Source organism: Piliocolobus tephrosceles, chromosome 18 (assembly GCF_002776525.5).
Source record: "Piliocolobus tephrosceles isolate RC106 chromosome 18, ASM277652v3, whole genome shotgun sequence".
Lineage (NCBI taxonomy): Eukaryota > Metazoa > Chordata > Mammalia > Primates > Cercopithecidae > Piliocolobus > Piliocolobus tephrosceles.
This window is the reverse complement of record NC_045451.1, coordinates 22,815,487-22,838,948: the sequence shown is the minus strand read 5'-3', so window position 1 is coordinate 22,838,948 and position 23,462 is coordinate 22,815,487. Positions and strand designations below refer to the sequence as shown.

Here is a 23,462-nt window from a genome sequence, read left to right as displayed (position 1 = left end):
GCATGGCAAGAAAGACTGCTTATATGGGTGTGTATATGTGTGTGTGTATATATATATACACATCTGTATATATGTATATATATACACCCATATATATATACACATGTATATACACACACACACACAGCCATATAAGCAGTCTTTCTTGCCATGCTTATATGTATGTGTATGTATGTACATATATACTTAAGCTTTAAATACTTGAAATTGGAACCATAACTTGTGTGTGTGTGTGTGCGCGTGTGTGTGCGCACATGTGGGTGTGTGTATAGTTTCACTTAAAATTGGAACATGGGTATTTTCCTACATGGTTAGATGTACACATAAAATGTGATTTATAAATACTGCAATATTTATTATATGGCTATGCATAAATTATTTACTGGTTTCCTTATTGTAGATATTTAGGTGGTTTCCAATTTAAAATATTGGCTACGGTTTCACTGAACATCTTTGAACATAAATCTTTGTCTGTATTTCTGACTATTTAAGATAGGATCCTGGAAATAAATGTATTGGATCAAACAATATCAATCAGAAAGGCTCATGAGGTATTTTGCCAAATTACTCTTTTAAAACTATTTAAATTCATGTCTGCAGTGTATGAGTTTGACTTTCTCTATACTGTTTTTACTGTCTACTGTTTGCTAATAAGTTAATAAGATAAAACACTTATCTTGTGGTTATTTTAACTGTTATTTCCTTGACAACCAATTTGAGCAGGTTTTCCCTATATTCACCCTTTATTTTCACCCTTTAGTTTCTTTTACTGTCTTTGCTCTTCATAGTTTTTTTTTTTTCTTTTTTTTTTTCTTTTGACAATAGTATTCTTACTGCTTTTAAGAAATGTTTGTATTTATTACAACTCTTTATTAGTCCTATTTCTGGAATATTTTATTCCTATTTTTTAGTTGTCATTTAACATGTTTTTTATCGTAGTGAACTTTTAAGTATGTTTAGAAAGTCCACTCTCATCTCAAGATCAGATAGATATTCATTTATGTTTTGTTTAGTTTTTAAGAATTTTTGTATTGTCTATTTTTCTTAATAATTCATGATAATGGAAATTTTTTGGTAGAGTGACATGATTAGATTTTTGCCTCAGAAAGAAGTCTGTGGCTCTTTGGAGGTCACATGTGTTGGAGTAAGAGACCAGGGACAGTGAAACCTGTCTTGAGGAGCAAAGATAAGGGTCTGAATTTCTGTCGTGGTGGTAGGATAGGAAGAAAACGGAATGATTTCCAACTGATGAGTCAGGAGGCCCAGCAGGTTTAGTGAGGGGTGGCGATGAGAACGTTAAAAAGCCAGGTAGGTACTGTGGGATCTCCCAATACAAACCATTAGGGTTTGAAACTCCTTTAGGAGACTGGTCTGGCTGATGATGGGAAATTAGAAAGCCATCTACATATAGGTGATAGTTCCCATGTGGGAGGATGAATGAGTTATCAGGGCAGCTGCCTGAGAGGGAGAGATTGACAGAGGTAGTAGACTTACCAGGAGGTATTCTCCAGTTAAGTCTTTATTACTCTCCAGGATGCTGTGGAGGCGGCTTTTTATTCTTTCTTTTAGTTCTTTCTCTGTCTCTGTCTCTTTTTCTTTCTGTCTCAGCAAAAAATAACAATGTCATATACTGCAAAGACATTAAGGAAGAGAGGGACTGAAGAATTTTCATTGGATTAGTCTACTACTTTCAGTAAATTTTGCTAAAAGGGACATAAATTTGGCTAGAAGAGGAGAGAAATAGAAAAGGGAGCATGGTCAAAAGATAGCATTTTTTAAAGGATCTAAGTAAACTCTAATATGTTCTTTATTCAGGAAATGGAGATTGAAGGTAAAATGGAAAAAGGAGGGATATGATGGTTGTAGCAACTTAAAGAATCAGGAGCCACGATAAACAGATTATTCCATCGGGTGGAACAGTAGTTTGTTCTCAGAGACAGGATTTGCTCGTAAATTATTGAAACAAATTTTAATCTGTACTATGAGGAAAGAAACTCCCTGCTTCAATAATAAACTGTTATTTTCTTGGTTTTTAAACTAATTGGCAATTTTATGATTGTTTCAGCATGAAGTTCTTCTAATTGTGTAAGCTGATATGTTACATGCTGTTGATTGGCAAAGTTAGTATGTTACTATTCATGATACAGGTTCCTAGAAGGACAGCTTAATAAGCATGTTAATTCCTCTGATTATTTATTGCTTATTAATTAATGTATGAAATTAAGCACTTTTAATTATAACTATCTTTTAAAAATATTTATTACAGGGAAATTTACCTAAATATTCTCATAACTCCCTGATGGTTCAAGCAATAAAGACAAACCTAACAGACCCGGACATACATGTGCTATTCTTTGATGTGGAAGCGTTGATTATTCAACTCCTGACTGAAGAAGCCTCTAGGCCGAATACTGCGCTTATTTCCCCAGAGAATTTGCAAAAAGCATCTGGCAGTTCAGACAAAGGGGGCTCTTTTTTAACTGGAAAACGGGCAGCAGTTCTCTTCCAACAAGTGAAAGAAACGATCAAAGAGAACATCAAGGAACACCTCCTTGATGATGAAGAGGAGGATGAGGAGATAATGAGGCAGAGAAGGGAAGAAAGTGATCCTGAATATCGGTCCAGCAAATCAAAGCCATTGACCCTATTAGAATATAATTTAACTATGGACACTGCAAAGCTGTTTATGTCCTGCCTTCACGCCTGGGGTTTGAATGAAGTACTGGATGAAGTTTGCCTGGATCGCCTTGGAATGCTGAAACCCCACTGCACAGTATCGTTTGGTCTCTTGTCAAGAGGAGGCCATATGTCACTGATGCTGCCGGGTTATAATCAGCCTGCTTGTAAACTGTCACACGGGAAATCAGAAGTGGAAAGGAAGCTGCCAGCGACTGAGGGAGTAGGAAAGGGAACTTACGGAGTGTCCCGTGCTGTCACCACACAGCATCTCCTGTCTATCATTTCTTTGGCAAATACTTTAATGAGCATGACCAATGCAACTTTTATTGGTGATCATATGAAGAAGGGTCCTACCAGGTGTGACCATGATAGTTTGATTTTATTAAGTTTCAAAAAAAGAAACCTGTTTTATTTTTTCATTGTTGATTACTCTTTTTTGGCTCTACACAATTTTGTTATATTAGTGTCATCTCAGTTTTTTCCTTTTTACATTTTAAAACACCAGTTTCAAAATGCCCGGTTAAAACATAATAAAATTATACTATTTTATGTATACATTGGCATACTTAGATGTTATTTTTTAAAAATTTGGAATGAGGGAGGTAGCCATATAGACTACCTCTCGTAAATATAATTATGAAACTGTAGGCCGGGCGCGGTGGCTCAAGCCTGTAATCCCAGCAGTTTGGGAGGCCGAGACGGGCGGATCACGAGGTCAGGAGATGGAGACCATCCTGGCTAACCCGGTGAAACCCTGTCTCTACTACAAAATACAAAAAACTAGCCGGGCGAGGTGGCGGGCGCCTGTAGTCCCAGCTACTTGGGAGGCTGAGGCAGGAGAATGGCGTAAACCCAGGAGGCGGAGCTTGCAGTGAGCTGAGATCCGGCCTCTGCACTCCAGCCTGGGCGACAGAGCTAGACTCCATCACCAAAAAAAAAAAAAAAAAAAAAAAAAAGAAATTGTATATGTACTTGAAGTTTTGAAGTTTGCCCTAATATTCAATTCAAAATATATATTTGAGGCTGGGTATGGTGGCTCACACTTGTAATCCCAGCACTTTGGGAGGCTAAGGCAGGAGGATCACTTGAAGCCAGTAGTTTGAGACCAGCCTGAGCAACATAGTGAGACCCTGCCTCTATAACAATAAAAATAAAAATAATTAGCTGGCCATGGTGGTTACATGTATGTAGTCCCAGCTACTAGGGGGGCTGAGGTGGGAGGGTTGCTTGAGCCTGGAAGTTCATGGCTGCAGTGAGCCATGATTGTGCCACTGTACTCCAGCCTAAGCAACAGAGTAAGACTCTGTCTCCAAAAAGAAAAAAATAAAAATTGTGTATTTGGTTAAATGCTGCTTCTCATTGTAACTTATATCTAATGATTGGCATGTGTTCAGAGATTTGGCTTCAGAATTTTGTGAGAAGTATAGTCAGAATTTTTCAATAGAGAAAGAAAAAACTTTAACATGCAGAATACTATTTTAATATTTCTAGAATACTTAGACTCAATTTGTCTTTTTATGGAGGCAACTTTTTATTATACTCTAGTGAGCATTTACCATATGAAGAATTAAAAACAATTCTAACAAATACTTATATAGCACTTACTCTGTGTCGGTCTGTGTTGTAAGTACTTTACAAAAACTAACTTGTTAGTGCCCTTAACCCTATAAGGTATGTACTTTTATTATCCCTTTATTACAGATAACAAAACTGAGACACAGAGAGATGATGTAATGTGCCCAAAGTAACACAGCTAGTAAGTGGTAGTGTCAGAATTCACAGCTGAGACAGTATGCCTCAACAGTCCAAGATTTCTTAATGCCTAAAGACTGTTTTCAGGTTTTTGGGCTGAATGCTTTTAATCTATCTTTCTGTGAATTCACTTGGACTAGTGCTGTGGATTAGGCTGAAATATCAGCATCTGAATATTAAAGAACAAAGGGTTAAGTACAATGTTAGAAAATATTTCTTAAACTAATATAAAGCACAAATTGTACATGTCAGATTTTTACTTGCTAATCATTTACTCATTTGAAATGGAAAATGTTAATAGGTCCAAACCAAAATAATCTTTCTGGAATGGTAAATTGAAAATGTTCTATATATGTTTGTTTTGCGATTTGTTTAGAAGTAGAAAATGTTTTATTTTAAATAGTTCTGGAAACATGACGGTGTCAAAATATATCTTGTATTTTTTTTCTTCTTTTTTAAGGCCACCTAGACCAAGCACCCCAGACCTTTCTAAGGCAAGGGGTTCCCCTCCAACTTCCAGTACTATTGTGCAAGGACAGATTAAACAAGGTAAAATTAAATCTTACTAAGTAATTGACATGACATTTCAGCTCTAGAAACTGAGGAGGCAGAGCTAATGTATAATCATAATATTTGTTTGTCTTGGATTGTTAAAAGAGAGAAAAGTTGTTATATTCCAGATGTAAATATGGATAATTAAGATGTCAGTTAAGAATAAATCAGATTTATTTAGAAAGTGATAAATGAACATATTTCAAATAATTGTATTATACTGTCTTTGGCCTAATTTTTATATATTAGGGGCACCTTAACTTGACAACAGTAGTGTTTTAAATGTGTGTATCTTGAGTTTAAAAGTTATATGTATTTTAAACTACATTTAGAAATGCTTAAGTTCATAGTTCCATACTATAGCTCATCTCCTACCGTTTTGCCATAGTTCATGTGTGGTGATTCACAAGTGGAAATCCTTGGTAAACTATTCTTTTTATCTTTTCTTTTTATTTAAGTCATTATATACCTTAACTTTCACCTATACTTTGCTTTTTGTTAGGAGATAGAAAAGAAGAAAGGTTGAGTTTCTCTTCCTTTACTAATAATTCCTACATATTCCTGAGTATAATTAATTAATATACTTAGATGTATCTGTGTATATCTTTTATATTCCTATTAAGACTGACAAATGAGCTAATCAAGAGAGTTGGGGAGTTATGTCTACTTAGAGAACTTTCCTTTAGCAAAGAGTTAATACTGACTCTTCACAGAATGTGATAGAGAAAAGTAAAGAAGTAAGCAACAGATGGGTTCATGTAGGTTCTGCTTATAAATGGTGGCATACTGGGATTTTTCTCCCCTGTACTTCTTTTTAAGTTTGAAAGAGTCAAACAGTAGTTTACAAGGTTTGTTAAACAGTAGACCCCCAACTTTATATCTGTAGTTGTCCGCTTCCACAGGACAAGTACTTTTATCTGTCTTAGCTGATTATTTGAGACTTACTTTAACATCCTTAAATGGTGTGCTTGATTTTCAGCATTAGGCACTGTCAGGTGGTTCTCATTATGGAAGATAAACTCCCACACTTTCTATGCCATTCCTATCCATCATTTCCAACCCCACACAGTCACCCTTCTCATTTCCCTGACCCCAGGCACATCACCATGCCTGACTAATTTTTTCTATTTTTAGTAGAGATGGGGTTTTGCCATTCTGCCTAGGCTGGTCTTGAACTCCTGAGCTCAGGCAGTTCACCCACTTTGGCCTCCCAAAGTGCTGGAATTACAGGTGTGAGCCATTGCATCTGGCCAATAAAATTTCTTTGTAGATGATAGTATGTTTCTGGGCTGTTTGATTCCATTGATTGATTTGTCTAGCCTTGTGTCTTAATTACTGTTGCTCTGTAATGAGCCTTGATATTCAGTAGATGAAATCTTACCACCTTCTTCTTTTTAAAGTGTGTCTTGGCTATTTTTGTCCCTTTGAATTGCAATATAAATTTTAGAATCAGTTTCTCAATTGCCACAGAAACCTGTTGTGATTTTAATTGCAGTTATATTGAATTTAGATAAGTTTGGAGATAATTAATATCTTTATGGGATTCACTCATTATACATCAACTTGATATGTCTCTACATTTATTTAGGTGTTCTTTATCTATCATAACTATAGTTTTATGTGTACAGGTTTTATATATTTTTTATATATTTATATCTAAATATTGGATTTGGATATTGGATTTAAAAAATTTTCTTAACTGGTAATGTTTAACTATTTTTCATTTCTGTGCCCCAGTATCGAAATGCAGTTGATTTTTGTATACTAATATTGTATCAAGCAATCTTGCTCAATTCACCTATTAATTAAAATAATTTATCTGGGGATTCCTTTGAATGTCAGGGTAATCATATGAGATAACTTTTCTATTCCCAGTCTTAAAGGGAAAACTTTTAATCCTTTCATAATTATGATACTTCCTGTGTGCTTTTATAGATGTTAAGAAACTAGTTACCTTTTATTCCTTCTTTGCTAATGTTTATCATCGGTGTATTTGGATTTTATCATACCTTTTCTTTTTTTTTTTTGAGACGGAGTCTCGCTCTGTCGCCCAGGCTGGAGTGCAGTGGCCCGATCTCAGCTCACTGCAAGCTCCGCCTCCCAGGTTCGCGCCATTCTCCTGCCTCAGCCTCCCAAGTAGCTGAGACTACAGGCGCCCGCCAACACGCCCGGCTAGTTTTTTTTGTATTTTTTAGTAGAGACGAGGTTTCACCGTGTTAGCCAGGATGGTCTCGATCTCCTGACCTCGTGATCTGCCCATCTCGGCCTCCCAAAGTGCTGGGATTACAGGCTTGAACCACCGCGCCCGGCCTTATCATACCTTTTCTATATTGATTGAGATGATTGTGTAACTTTTAATTTTCCTCTATTAATGTGGCAAATTTAGAACATAAACACAATATTGCATCCTAGAATAAAACCAATTTTGTTGTGATGTATTATTGTCTTATAAATTATTGTATTTGATTTATTTATTTATTTTTATTTAGGAAAACTTTTTTTTCTGATGTTGTTAGAAACTTTCAGATTATTTAGGTTACAAAAACTTGAGTTGTGGAATGTTTTCTTTTTTTTCTATTTTCATGAAGAGGTTGTATAAGATTGGCAACGTTTCTTTCATAAATTCAAACTCTAGATTTAAATTTGCTGGATTTAGATCTAGAGTTTTCTTTGTAGGCAGTTTTTAATTCTGGGTTCAACTTATCTCATTGTTTGACTTCTCAGATTTTGTTTCTTTGGTGTCAGTTTTGTTAAGTAGTACATATTTAGGAGTTTAGCTGATTCTAAATTTTCAAATATATTGACATTTGAGATTATAATATTGTCTTTTAATCTTTCTGGTGTCTGTGGTATGTCCTTATTTTTATTCCTGATTTTAATAATTTATGTCTTCTCTCTTTTTGCTTCATCCGTCTTACCAGGGGGTTATCAATCTTATTAGTCATTTTAATGAACTCAATTTGACTTTATCTTTTCTAGTGCATATTTTTCCCCACTTCCTTAAATTCTGCTCTTTATTTACATCTTCCTCCATTTTTTTGGATTCGGTGTGCTAGGTTTTTTTTTTTTTTTTTTTTACTTTTTAAGATGGATGGCTATGTACTGATTTTCAGCCCTGCTTTCTTTTGTGTGTGTGCCAAAAATCGTATCACCTGTGAATAAAGATAATTTTACTTCTTTTCAATTAGTATGCATTTTATTTTATTTTTCTTACCTTATTACACATACATGTTAGGACTTCCAGAATGACGTTGAATTGAAAAAGAGCAGACATTCTTGTCTCATTCCCGATCTGAGGGATAAAGCATTGAGTCTTTCACTGCTGAGTATAATGTTAGCTGTGAGTTTTTCTTCGATGTTCTTTTTTTTTTTTTTTTTTGAGATGGAGTCTGGCTGTGTCGCCCAGGTTGGAGTACAGTGGCGCCATCTTGGCTCACTGCAAGCTCCGCCTCCCAGGTTCACACCATTCTCCTGCCTCAGCCTCCCGAGTAGTTGGGACTAGGGGCGTCCGCCACCACGCCCGGCTAATTTTTTGTAATTTTAGTAGATTTGGGGTTTTACCGTGTTAGCCAGGATGGTCTCCATCTCCTGACCGCGTGATCCTGCCGCCTTGGCCTCCCAAAGTGCTGGAATTACAGGCGTGAGCCACCGCACCAGGCCTTCTTTGATGTTCTTTATCAGGTTGAAAAAGTTCCGTTCTATTCTTACTTTGTTGAGATTTTTAAAATTATGAATAGATGTTAGATTTTATTCAGATGATTTTTGTGCATCTATTGAAATGATTATTTGATTTTTGTCTTTTCTTAATAAGACAAAATATATTGACTTTTGAGTTTTAAAACAACCTTGCAATATAGACCACATTTTGAATTACCAGTTTTATAGTTTGTTAGGTACAATTTGCTAAAATTTTGTTAAGGGTGTTCATGTGTATGTTCATGAGGAAGTTTGGTCTTCAGTTTTCAATTCTATTAATAATGCCTTTGTCCAGTTTTGCTGATAGGATAATGCTGGCCTCACAGAATGAATTCGGAGGTAGCCCCTTTCCCTGTATTTTCTGGAAGGGTGTGTGTGGATTGTTCATTCTTCCATATTTGGTTGGTCTAATTCACTAGTGAAAGCCCAGGAGTTTTCTTTATGGGAAGGTTTTTAACTACAGATTTAAAAGTATTCTAGATACAGGGCCATTCTGCTTGTTTTTAAAAATGTCTACTTGGGTGAACTTTGATCATTTGTGTCAAATTTATCATCAAAAAGTTGTGCATAATCTTTTATTTTCCTTTTACTATCATGTTTGTAGGATTTGAAATTATATTTACTCTTTCATTTCTGTTATTCATAATTTGTGTTTTTTCCTGTTTTCTTGGTCAGTCTGGCTTGTAGCTTTGCAATTTTATGGATCTTTTCAAAGAACCAGCTTTCTATTCATTGATATCTATTATTTTTCTATTTCATTGATTTTTGATTTGATTATTATTTATTTTTTCCATTTTAAATGTGCTCTTATTTTTTAGTTTCTTAAGGTAAAAGCTGCGATCATTGATTTAAAACCTTTCTCCTTTTCTAATATAGGCATTCAATGCTACAAATTTTCCCCTAAGTATCATTTTAGTGGCATTACACATACTTTGCCATATTGTACCTTTAATTTTCCTTTTGATTTTTTTCTTTTACCCATGGATAATTTAGTAATGCGTTAATAAAATTTCCAAACACTTGGAGATTTTCCTAAGATCTGTCTGTTACTGGTTTTCGTTTTATGGTCAGATACTGTATTTTGTGTGGTTTGAATCCTTTGGCATTTTTTTCAATTGATTGTGTTTATTTATGGTCCAATAAAATTGCATACATTTATAGTGTACAACATGATGTTTTGATACATGTGTACATTGTGGGATGCTAAATCAAGCTAATTAACATATCTATGACCTCATATATGTATCATTTTATGTGTGTGTCGAGAACACTTAAAATTACTCACTTAAAATTACTCCCTCGGCAATTTTTAAGTATGTAATACATTGTTAATAACTATAGTCACCATGTTGTACAATATGAATCATTTTGAATTTATTGAGGCTTGTTTTGTGGCCCCAAATATAGTCTGTCTTGGTAAATATACTGTGTGTGCTTCAGAAGAATGTGTATTCTGCTGTTGTTGGGTAGAATATTTTGTGACTATCAGTCAGGTCAAGTTGTCTGTGTTCAAGTTTAGTGTATACTTGCTGATTTTTCTGCCTGCTTGCCTTTATCAATTAAATAAGGATATTGAATCTGCAGCTATAATTATGGGTTTGTTTATTCCTTCTTACATTTGTATCCTAATTTTTGCTTCATGTATTTTGAAGCTCTGTTATTAGGTGCATAAACCTTTGGAATTTTTATTTCTTCTTGATTATTTGACTCTCATCATTATGAAATGACCTTCTTTATCCTTGGTAATATCCTTTGCTCTGAAATTTACTTTGTTTATAATAATAGAGTAATTTCAGCATTTTTGGCTACTGTTATCATAGTATAACCTTTTATCATCCTTTTAATTTTTACCTATTTGGCTCTTTAAGATGTGTTTTTTGTGGGCAGCATATAATGGGTCTTATTTTTTAATCCAGTCTGACCTACTTTTTACTTGAGATGCATAAGCCATTTACATTTAATGTGATTGTTGATATGGTTAGGTTTGAATCTTTTATCCTGCTACCTTATTTTTCTCTTTGTTGCGTTTATTTTTTGTTCTTTTTCTTTTTCTGCTGTCTTTTAGACTAATAAAATTTTGTATGATTCCATTTTATCTCCTTTATGGTTTATAAGCTAATTTTTAATTTTATTATTTTAGTAGTTTTTTAGAGTCTGTAGTCTGTGTCTCAGTTATCACAGTGTACATTCAAGTGATATTATACTATTTAACATTTAATATAAATGTTAAACCTTATTGTATTAGCATTTGTCATCTACTGGTCTTTATGCTACTGTTGTCCTGTGTTTTACTTTTATATATGTTATAAACCTCACAAATTATTCTTATGATTTGTGTTTAATAGTAATTATATTTTAAAGAGACTGAAATAGGGAAAATACATATTTATCCATGTAGTTACCTTTTTTGGTATTCTACATTCCTTTGTGTAGGATTTTTATCTGGTATAATTCTTCTTCTAACGAAAGGACTTACTTTAAGCTTTCTTTGTATGTGTGTATGTATCTATTTATTTAACTTTAAGTTCTGGGATCCATATGCTGAACATGCAGGCTTGCTACATGGGTACACACGTGCCATGTTGTTTTGCTGCACCTATCAACCCATCATCTAGGTTTTAAGCCCCACATGCTAAGCTTTCTTTTAGTGAAGATCTGCTCTTCAAATTTTTGTACATTTGAAAACATCTTTGTTTGTCTATGTTTTTGAAAGTTTTTTTTTTTTTTTTTTTTTCTGGTATAGAATTCCAGGTTGACTTTTTATATCTTTTAATACTTTGAAGATGATATTCTGTTGTCTTCTTGTTTGCATTAGTTCTTTTTTTTTATTATTATACTTTAAGTTCTAGGGTACATGTGCATAATGTGCAGGTTTGTTACATATGTATACTTGTGCCACGTTGGTGTGCTGCACCCATCAACTCGTCAGCACCCATCAGCTCGTCATTTACATCAGGTATAACTCCCAATGCAATCCCTCCCCCCTCCCCCGTCCCCGTGATAGGCCCTGGTGTGTGATGTTCCCCTTCCCGAGTCCAAGTGATCTCATTGTTCAGTTCCCACCTATGAGTGAGTACATGCGGTGTTTGGTTTTCTGTTCTTGCGATAGTTTGCTGAGAATGATGGTTTCCAGCCGCATCCATGTCCCTACAAAGGACTCAAACTTATCCTTTTTTATGGCTACATAGTATTCCATGGTGTATATGTGCCACATTTTCTTAATCTAACAAGATCTGATGGCATTCTTTGTTCCTCTAACTGTAACATTACTAATCTTGGTGCTTTTAAGATTTTCTATTTATCACTGGTTTTGAGCAGTTTGATTATGTGACTCTTCAGTATAGTGTTCTTCATGTTTCTTGTGGTTGGGGTTCATGGATTTTATTAATTTTGAAAAATTTTCAATAATTATTTCTTCAAATATTCATTCTGCCCTTTCCTCTCTCCAGTCTCTGAGGGACTCAAATTACATGTACCTTAGGCTGATTGAAGTTGTTTCACCTATCACAGTGCTTTTTTTATTTCTGGATTATTTGTCCTCTCTGTGTTTTGATTGAGATAGTTTCTATTGCAACATCTTGAAGTTTATTAGTCTTTTCTCAACAATGTGTAATATGCCATTGGTCCCATCCAGCGCACTTTAAAAATTTATTTATTTATTTTTTATAGAGACAGTGTCTTGCTATGTTGCCTAGGTTGGTTTTGAACCCCCAGGCTCCAGCAACTTTCCCTGTCTTGGCCCCTCAAAGTGCTGGGATTGCAGGCATGAGTGACCATGCCCGACTGTCATCCAATGCACTTTAAATCTCAGACATTGTGATATGTGTCCACAGAATTTTGATTTGGGTCTTAAAATTTTTGTTTTCCTTGTCTCTACCTAACTGCTTTGAATACATGGATTGCAGTTATAATAAATGTTTTAGCACCCTTCACTGATAATTTTGATAGCTCTGTCAGTTCTGGGTTGGTTTAAATTAATTCTTCTCCTCCTTGTGGACTGTGCTTTCCTGCCTCCTTGCATGTTTGATAATCTTAGATTAGATGGAAGATGTTTGAATTTTGCCTGTTTGGGTACTGGGCACTTTTGTGTTCTTAAAAATCTTGAGCTGTGTTATGGGATGCAGTTATGTCATGTGGAAACAGTTTCCTTTTCTTTCCTGGTCTTGCTTTTATGACTTGTTAGGTGGATTTGGAGCAGTGCTCTAAGATGAGTTACTCCCCATTGCTGAGGCCAGACCTTCCAGAATATCCAATGTCCTGTGAATTATGAGGTTTTCCATTTAGGCTGTTGGGAGCAGGCACTGTTTCTGGTCCTTTAGATGTTTTCCCCCCACCTCGAGTAGTTTCTTTACAGACATGTACTGATTGGTATTCTGCTGAATACTTGAGGGAGATCCTCTGAAGAACTTTGATCTTTGCAGCTCCCTTCTCTCTGTCCATTGAATTCTAGCTGGCCTGATTTCCTGAGACTCTCAGCTTTGTCTCCTGAACGCAGGAAAACTGCTGAGCTGCTCACTTTGTTCTCCACGTAGCTTCACCTAGGAACTCTCTTAAGGCAATAAGCTGGGGTAATCATAGGGTCATAGGGCTCACGTTGCTTGTCTCCCATCTCTCAGTCCTTCATTGCATGATGCCCAGTGGCTTGAAAACCATTGTTTTATACATTTCATCTTTTTGTTTGTCTGTTTTTGGTTGTTTTGGGCTGGATTGCAAATCTGTTTCTTGTTACTCCATCTTGGCCAGAGGTGGAAGTTCCTTTCCCTTTATTTAAAGATGTTCCAAATATCTATTTTTTTAGAAAGTAAAAATTATTTGTATATATGGAGTTGTGATATTTTTAAAGTGTTATTACTGGTAAAAATGGAAACAGGCTCATATTGGCAAGGGACTTGTTTAACCTATTCTTAGTAATAGTAGTATGATTAGGACACAGCCGGCACTTTTAGACTCTAGATCCTGTGCTTTTTCTGCAATAGTATATGTTTTATTTTTCCAAATTCATTGGAAATATTTTACAGGATATACTCAACAAATCAGTGGCGGGACGATTCATTTAAGTTTGACTTCTGTTACAGATATTATTTGTTATTCTCCTCATCATCTTCATTATGGTTCTTAGCAGTTGGTGATTCTTCTTGAATTACACTTTTCCTTCTCTGTAATCATAGTAGATAGAAACATTCTCATATAATTTGTGACATTGTCATGATGCATTATATATTCACCACCATGAGAGTGTTAGATTTGCTCACCTGGTCAAGTCTGAAGATTTTTAAAGTTGGAATACTTTAATATTGCTTCTCTCAGAAAAGCATTGAGTTTTGAGAGCAGTGAGGAAAGTTTTGAAAATTGGGTCTTTTTTTAAAAAAGTATTTATTTAAGGCAATAGAATTAGGAATTTTCATTTGGAAAGCACATATGCTTTTCTTCTAAAGTAAATGAAGGCCAGCAGTTCCTACTGAGAGAGAGCTACATAGTAAAATACTTTAGAATACCATTATGAAGCTCACTTTCTATGTTAGTATTGGAATAAATATATAGTGTAATTGTTTTCTCAAAAATATTTATTAAGTTCTTTTTGTCTCCTAACGACTCTGTTAGGGAGGTTAGAGAGATTGGTCTGACGTATACTCTCTTGAGTAGTATATATCTAGTTGATAACATGAACATAAATAACCAATTTAGGATTGGAAGTGGTAAGAGATACAAAGGGCTCTGAGTTCTCTAAGGTTTCAGCAGGTAGAGCATTATTTCGTCATTTTTCTACTCTGGCTTTTCTTAGCTTGGTTTGCTTTTAAACATTTTCCTCTTATGTTTTTTATTTCCTGACTTCCTCTACTGTGCACATCGATTCACGATGTCTTTTTAAGTTGTATTGCAAGCATGAATAGGCATCTTTTCAATAAGCTATCACTTGCATGTTGGGTAATACTTGTTCAGCTGCCAAATAATCTATATGAAGTAAAGACTTCAGCTGAGGATTGGAACTTTCATAGATATTTGGGTTTGATAATAAAGATAGTTTAGATAGTTCAGCTTGTATAATTTTCCATAACCAATATTAGGGCACTTCATTGGAAAATAGTGTCTTCACAAGAGGTTTGTTTTGCCTAACAGTGGACTTGTTAATTCAATGTTTGTCAATAATTAACATTTACCATCAGTTGTCTACTTTTTTTTATACAGTTTATTTTTTTTTTTTTTGACACTCAATTTTGTGGTTTATGAAACATGCTACTTGAGAAAAAGAGGTCAAAGATATCAAATAACCACACTTTCATTCATGGCAAATATAGCCCTAAGTCTGCTCATGGCTTTACGATTTTCTACTTTTTCTTTTTTCCTTTGAGACAGAGTCTCACTCTATTGTCCAGGCTGGACTGCAGTCTGGTCATGGCTTACCGCAGCCTCGACCTCCTGAATAGCTGGGACTATAGTCAAAGGCCACCATGCCCAGTTAATTTTAAATTTTTTGTAGAAATAGAGTTTCACCATATTGCCCAGCCTGGTTTCGAACTCCTGGACTCAAGTGATCCTCCCACCCCAACCTCCCAAAGTGCTGCGATTACAGGTGTAAGCCTCTGTGCCTGACTGTTCTACGTTCTAATGTACTGTATTTCTCTCTATTCATTAATCTCATGACATAAGTCTCTGGTCTGTGTCTCTCGTGCTTATCTTGATTGTGACCATATCTTTATGTTTAGTAGTTGCATCTTTACTCAGTGGGAGGTGCCCAAGCAAATTTAAGCAATGTAAAGTTTAAGATTATGTTATGTTCTTCGCAACTTTATTTTTCAGAAATGAGTTCAATTTAGGATGTCTAACCTTAGAAGAGGTAGTCCTTGTTAAATTATCTCAGAAAAGAGTTACATAAATTAACCAATAGTTTAATTGCTATTCTTTTCCAGGATTTATAGAGAAATAAACAGTACTTAACATAGAGTTCATATATCATATTAAGGAATGGATCTGAGAATCCCTTAAAATTTTGTGTTTGACCTTCTGTGCCTTTATTTTTTTAAATTGGTGTACACCTTTGTTTTGCTGTGGAAGCTCAAAAGGTAGGGACTTTTTTTTTTCTGCTTTGTTTAGTGATTTATCCCATGAGCTTGGAACAGTGGCTGATACATAGAAGGAGCTCAACAAATATTTACTGAATGAATGAATCTATAGATAACCTTCTCTTTATGTTTCTGGAATCAATATGTCAATATTGGTGCTGAGGCTATAAGGGCTGACAAATCTCTGCCCTCAAGGTGCTTATTATGCCTATTGGAGAAAATGTACAAGAGTGCAATTTATGATAATATTTTAATTGGTTATTATATGCTTTTCTAGACAATGAGTGCCTTGAGGGCAGACACTTTGTCTAATCTTTGTGCGTTTTTGTGTGCTTAGCCCAATACTGACATATAGTAATTGTCACTTATTTAGTGTTCAGTGAAGTAGAAAATTTTAATAGCCTTCATATACCAAATTCAAGTTAGTGTTTATGTTATACATTTGTCTTTTACAATAATGAATTCTCTCCCCATCGTTCTTGGTCTTAGAGAACTCATTGGTTTATTTTGGATATTAGTAATGAGGGAAACCTTTTACAAAAACTTTGTCTGTTTTTTGACTTTTTGATTTGAGTTATAGGCCAAGGTAAAATTTTCATCACACCTGTGTTTATTACACTTCTGATGTAATCCAGTGGTGATCTACAGGTGAAGTAGTATGACTGTATTTTTTAAACATTATGAGCACCTTCATATGTTGTCTTGTGTACCTGTTGGTTGTCAGCGTGCCATCTTGGGCTGCTAATTCATTCTGCTCTGGTAAGTCCTTACGTTTCTGCTGCCTGCACCTTTGTACTGCCCTATTGCCCTAGTTTTTTGTGTTCTTCTTTTATGGTGTTTTAAGGATATCCTTTTTTTTTCCTCCCTAAGAATGTTTGGACATTGCATTTCTATATAGCTTCTATATGTGTTCAGTTGGTGATTTCCTATCTAATGGAGAGGGTCTAGATTATTAATGAGTTGATCACAAATAAGGTTTTCATATATTGTTTGTATCAGCACCATGATGAATGGTATTAATGAATTTATAACATGACTAAGTATATTTACTTAGTACATACCATGCGCTTTCCTCTGTGTTTTTCATTTATTGCCTACAACAACTGACCCAAACAATTATGCCCATATTGCCCAAGAACTCTGCAGTGACTTTTTAGGATAGGAATTTGTTTATGAAATGCAGTGTCCAGAAATACCAATAACACCAAAACTTTAACATTGTGTAAGTAGTATATTTGAAATTATCATAGCTGCTAATGTAATTGCTTTTGTCATTAGTTTCCAAACACATCTCTGTTTCATGATCATAGTACTTAAATGATGTTCATTTTCTCTGTATGGTTTCTTGTAACATTTGGACCAACTTTAACAGTTTCATTAGTTACATATAAGGAGTAAAAATGTTATTGGCCTTCTTAATAGTCACCCTAAGCTAAAGAGAGGATGACGGAGATTGGTCAGGAGATATGTGTTTCTTAAAAATGTGGAAGAAAGGTAGAACGTGGTGGCTCATACATTTAGTCCTAGCAATTTGGGAGGCTAAGGTAGGCAGATTGCTTGAATCCAAGGGTTTGAGACTAGCCTGGGTGACATGGCAAAACCCCATCTCTACCAAAAAAAAAAAAAAAAAAATACAGGCCGGGCACGGTGGTTCACGCCTATAATCCTGGCACTTTGGGAGATCAAGGTGGGCGGATCACCTGAGGTCTGGAGTTTGAGACCAGCCTGACCAACATGGAGAAACCCCATCTCTACTAAAAATACAAAATTAGCTGGGTTTGGTGGTGCACACCTATGTACCCAGCTACTCAGGAGGCTGAGGCAGGAGAATCACTTGAACCCAGGAGGCGGAGGTTGTGGTGAACCGAGACCATGCCATTGCACTCCAGCCTGGGCAACAAGAGTGAAACTCCATCTCAAAACAAACAAACAAACAAACAAAAACTACAGAAATTACCTGGGTGTGATGGTGTGCACCTGTAGTCCCAGCTACTCAGGATGCTGAGGTTGGGAAGATGGCTTGAGACTGGGTGGTTGAAGCTGCAGTGAGCTGTGATCACACCACTACACTCCAGCCTGGGTGACAGAGCAAGACCCTGTCTCCAAAAAAAAAAAAAAAAGACAATTTTTGCATTTTTAGACTCCTGAATGCAAACTATCAGTGAAATAAAAAGGCAGAATAATGGCAATTTCAGGCACTCATAGTCTTAAAAAATTGCTATTACTATATCCTTTTCTCAGCGAAGTTTTGCAAGATGTGCTCCATCAAAATAAAGAAGTAAACCAAGGAAAAATAAAACATGGGGCTCAGGAACTGGTGAAGCCATTGAGAGGAGCATTGCAAGGAGCACTTTTGACCTGACATGGTCATCAATGAAAGATGACAGTGAAGGAAAGTCTCAGGATGGCAGCCATGTGGCACATATGAGCAGGGCTGTAAGATGGCTTCCAAAGAGATGGTTCATGGGAAAATGACACTGCTCTGTGGAAAATCATTGAGAAGCTGTTGAGGGGTTTAACTTAGAAGAAATAGGTACATAGAAAAGAAGGCAAATGGGGAGAAAATATAATTTTTAAATTCGTAAAAATCCCCAGCAAGGTGTCCAAGGAAAGAAGTATGATCTTAGTAAGCTATTTGAGTCAACATTGAACATGATTTCCATAGAGATAGAGATATTTATCTGTATATATAAATGATTATCATATAGAGACATTTATCTCTCTATATAAATGTTTATCATATAGAGATATATATCATAAAATATATCTATATATTAGAAAAATCTAATTTTTAGATTTGGTAAAGCAAGAAATTGCAGGATTAGCATATTATTTAGTGATAGGGAAGGAAATGCTGTAAGAAATAGTTACCATGTTTGAAAATGGTTTCCTGTCAGAAGCCATGCTTGGGGATGGCGCAGATGTTATTAAAAAGCTCAAAATGAGCTGTTTTTAATACTGTTTTAATATTGTGTTTTTAATACTGTTTGACTCATTAAAAGTGTGCTTATGTTATTGCCCTTTATGTTGCATGAGCTGCCAGTTCTATTGGACATATTAAAATATGCAGAATTAAAGCATAGTGCCTTCTTGTATAATAACAAAATAACAAAATAGCTCTAGCTTATTGGACATACTTTGCAGATTAATTTAATGAGGCACCGTTCCTGAAATAGAAATAGGACCCCTTATGAAGGCACTTTTGTTTTTATCTGGGTCTGGTGGTACGATGCTAAAGGATCGCATCGTAATGGGGCTCTAAGACAGTCTTTATGATTACTACACATACGAGGTTGGAGGCTTCCTTTCTTTAAAGAGGAAGTTTTTTTTTTGATCATTCATTACAAAGGTATTTGTTTTCTAACCTTCTAGTCATGATAATAGTTACATGTATTGGTATAGCTTTTTGTAATCTTTTTGGCATTAGGAAATATCGAATGGGAATTTTTCAGATAACAAAAGGAATTGAAAGGAGACTTAGAGTTTTCTTGCCAATATTGCCTTCATAGCGAAGTTAGTGTATTAATTATGGTAATTCTGTGAGGCATGGAGATAGGATACATTATGCATAATGAAACAGGTTGTTGCATTATCTAATTTTGTACCTCAAAAACTCAGGCATTAAAAAAGAGGCAATGAAAGCTGAATTAATGATTTATCCAAATGTTTCATGTTGATTTAAAAGATGGCAAAAATGCCCATCTACCTAAAACATAAAAGTATTGGCACAAAAGAAAACTTACAAAAAGCCAAATGTTGCTTTATAACATCTGGACTAGATGCAGACTCAGTGCCGAATGCCTTTGTGTTAAGTACATGGTGGTTAATTCTACAACATTTCTTAATTTCTAATTTTTTCATGTTTTCTCTTTCATCTCTTTCTTCTCTTTCTTCTTCTCTCCCCTCACCCACCCTCTCCGTGACATCATGATTATCATGAAATACTTTAAAAGGACTCATCATTAAATAATTATTTTCTTTTTTTAGTATTAAGCTTTGAAAAAAACTTACTTTTTAAAGCATTGCATTTTTTTGTACTTAAAACTTTTTTTCTCTGAAAAATGCATTGAAAAGGGCTACTTGTGTATATGTGCTAGGAAGATAATGTGATTTAGACCAGTATGTATGGAGCACTTACCACCCCAAGTATGTTAACTTTCTGTCCTATAAATATTGTTATCGCAATGGGAGTAGTTTAGAATCAAATTCAAATGGAGTTTAGAATCAAATTTCAATTAAAAACTGAAATATTCCTGTTGAGAAGCAGAATCTAGGGATGTTATAATATTGGGTATGTATGTGCTGTGTAAGGGGAAGCCAGGGCAGATGTGTGCATATACATGTTCTCCCACACGTTTGTTTATCTTCACCTGTCTTTTCTTTTTTTTTTTTTTTTTCACCCGTCTTTTCTTATGAGAGTAAGCAGTTGAAGAGGCTCAGATGAAATAGTGGAACTGTGTTAGTTCTGTCACTATGCTGAAACTGTGCTAAAACTGTTTTCCCTTATGTTTTGCTAACCTTAATAAGAGCAGCAAATTGGCAGGTGACGTAGCAGCTTTTCTGTTAAGAAATCAAATGCTTGATTATGTTTTATGGTGTAAATCTTCCATATTCAGTGCCCCATGAAACTTCAGATTTATTATTTATTAAATCTTGAGCTTTTTATCTTGGAAGTAATAATTTTTTCTGCTAATTGCTGATTTTTCTTACGTAGATAGTTGTGAAAGCTGTAGCAGAGTTTAATTTCCTGATGAATTTTGGAAGTGCTCTAGATTTTGCGATTTCGGTTGTGAGGTAGTGTGAATAAAGTATTCTTTGGTGGAGATGCAGAGATATTTAAAGCATGGTAAATCTGATTCCTTGATTTCTATTACAATATTTTTCTTGAGTTTTAGTGCCCATAAAATTTATTAAAGGATGAGTGTAAATGCCTTTTTGTCTAAATGAAATATCATTTAAATATGACTTCAAAAATATAATATCCAGAATCTGTTTTTTTCTTTCCTTAATAATAGTTATATATGTTAAACAATATTCTATTAGGACATATGCTTACTCTAGCATTTCTGCCAGTAACATTTCTACTTTCCTTTTACACTTGTTTCTTATAGGAATCATTAATCCCACCATTTATTTGACCTGTGTTAGGGTAATGACCACTCAATCCTAAACTTTTATTTATTTGTATTGAATTTCCTCACCCTCTCATTCTATTGTCCTTTCAGAATTAAGAGTAAAACCATGCAAAATTAGCACAGCCTTTCTAGGGATAACGATTTCTCCCCATTTTTGAAAAAGTGAAATTATAAAAAAGTCCTAACTGAAGCCACCAGAGGAACATTTTGGTAGAACAAAAATTAAAACCTGCAAATTTACTCCTGGCTGCCAAGGCTTACCAATGTTTTGCATGGAGGATGAATAATGTATAAGTCATAATCACTGAAATTGTAATTAAAAATGATAAAAAATAAAATTATCCCATGGAATATAGAAATGTTTGGGATTTCTTTGCAAGATTAATTTGTAATGGAGTTTGTAGATCTTATGAAATATAGAATTTAAAAGCAGCTTTATTTCTTTCATAAGTATAACATTGTAAAATAATTTTAATTTCATAAGGAGCAAAAATCAGATCTCTTAAAATAATAAAGAATTATAATTTCCCAGATGAAACTTTCATTTGTGCAAGACGTGCTTCTTAGAGTTTATGGATTTAGAGTTGCTTTTCGTGTTACTTTTCATAGACTTCTTTTCGTTCTGCTGTTTACCTCACACGTGCCTGATTGACATTATGATGCATTCGTGTGGAAATTATGAAAATGTTGTTTTCATGCAGCTGTTCTGTTGTCACAAAAGAACTTCACTGCGTGAAAAGCAAACATATCATTCAGCAGACAATGCTTAATCTGTTCAGGAGCCCAAACCTATTGCTGTTCAATGACAGAAGAAAGGAGAGGGATTAATTTGAAGATGCTTGTGCATGACATATGTTAATTTCGCCATAGGAAGGAAGTGTCAAATGGTGACCTCTAAATCTTAACATTGACCTCCAGTTGTAGAATGTGTGTGCCATACGGTCCTTTTGCTTTTTCATATGATAATTTAAGCTGAAACATTTTCTTGGCAACATAACTTTTGGGGGGGGTTAGGGAGTGAATCGGTACCTCTATAAGAATTATAAAATTCACAAATTTCTTTTTTAGTATAAGGAGCATTTGTGAAATAATTTTTTTTAAAAAGTCCAATGAATGAACCTGTTAGTATTCTTTTAACAAGAGTTAAACGTGGTATATACATTCTTTGCAAGTTGGGATATTTTAAATTGAGTTTTCATAAAATAAGTGTAAAAAGTTGAAATGATCTCAGTGAATATTGGTTTGAAAATTTAAAAATAATTTACACATAATATCAGAGAATAAACTATTAGAAAAATGTAACTGACAATATGAAGGCCAACATAAAGCTTTTTCATTATGTGATACATTTTAAAAATTGAATAACATTTTGGTTAATTTTTAATGTCATTTTTTCATGATGGCTTTAGTTGTTTTAGAGCTATGTTTTGCATTAGTCAATACACTCATCAGAATATTAGATTTTGACTTTAAGAGGAATTTGAACTATATCGTGATTACTGTTCAATAAAATATATCATTTTTCTGATGTAATATTTAATGATCATGCCCTTCTGATGAAAACATCGTTTCAGTTCTACATTCTCTATGTTTTGTCAACTTTGTTTTTCATTCTTCACTAATACTAAGCTTTTTTTCAGAAACTGCTGTACTTCAATTCTCTCCTCTCTATTTCTTCTCTTTTCCTCTGCAAGTCGCTGCACCTGTCGTTTCCGCTCGGTCTGATGCTGATCACTCTGGCTCTGACCCTGCTTCTGCTCCTGCTTTACATACCTGTTTCTTAGTAAATGAAGGTATCTCTCTCAACTTCTAACAACTTTCTCTCAATCTGTGCTTTATTCTAACAGACATGTTCTTTTTATCTGAGTTACACATTCATCTGCTTTGTTATGTATGAGATTCTAAAGTTCCCATTTTATGACTTTATTTGCTAATGTCAATGACAAGAGCCAGTTATAAAAATGTAATGTTACCCCTGGCTGGCAGAATCCGTGTTTCCTATAATCTAGAATACTGTTAAGTGCAGAGATGCCAATCTTTGATGTAAAGTCAGTGTTAAAGGTGGATTGGTTTTTATGATGATGTTTGCCATGTGAACTCTGGCATTAGAGCTAATGAATTTATTTTATATGTATCATTACTTGGTAACAGACACACTTTGCTGCCTTTTCACAATTGTGTTGCTAGTTAGAGGGAGTTATGAGGGAGTTTCTTAACATTCTCATTGGAAAAGTCTTCAGATTGATTATTGGCACCAGTGATTACAGACTGATAGGAATTTACCTGTTTATCCTCCTTACTATTTCTGTTTTGAGCTCAGGCAAAAATTCATTATTTCAGTATTTAAGGTGAAGTTGGGCTACCATGTTGTTTCTGTGGAGTTACACAAGTTGAAAGTATTTTTGGAGCCCTGAAAATAGGAATGGGACCTACAAATCTTTATTCCATAAGACCTGTCTAGGATTATTTGTACTGCCTGGAAGCTTAATGAAACCTGTGAGCTCTGAGTTATATCCACTGTCTTCATTGCGTTTGTAGTTACCACTTTGCATAACATAAAAAGGAAGAAATTTTCAAAATCAAAAAT

General features: G+C 34.8%; 1 protein-coding gene across 3 annotated transcripts in view; it reads left to right on the top strand.

Moving 5' to 3' along the window:
• Window positions 1-23,462, top strand: part of WDR7 (WD repeat domain 7) — a 386,547-nt gene that overhangs the window by 104,839 nt on the left and 258,246 nt on the right. For all 3 annotated transcript variants that reach the window (XM_023218353.3, XM_023218354.1, XM_023218355.3), the window contains exons 15-16: window positions 2,267-3,036; window positions 4,892-4,980. In XM_023218353.3, coding sequence (XP_023074121.1) covers window positions 2,267-3,036; window positions 4,892-4,980 — 859 coding nt within the window. The remainder of the gene's footprint in view (window positions 1-2,266; window positions 3,037-4,891; window positions 4,981-23,462) is intronic.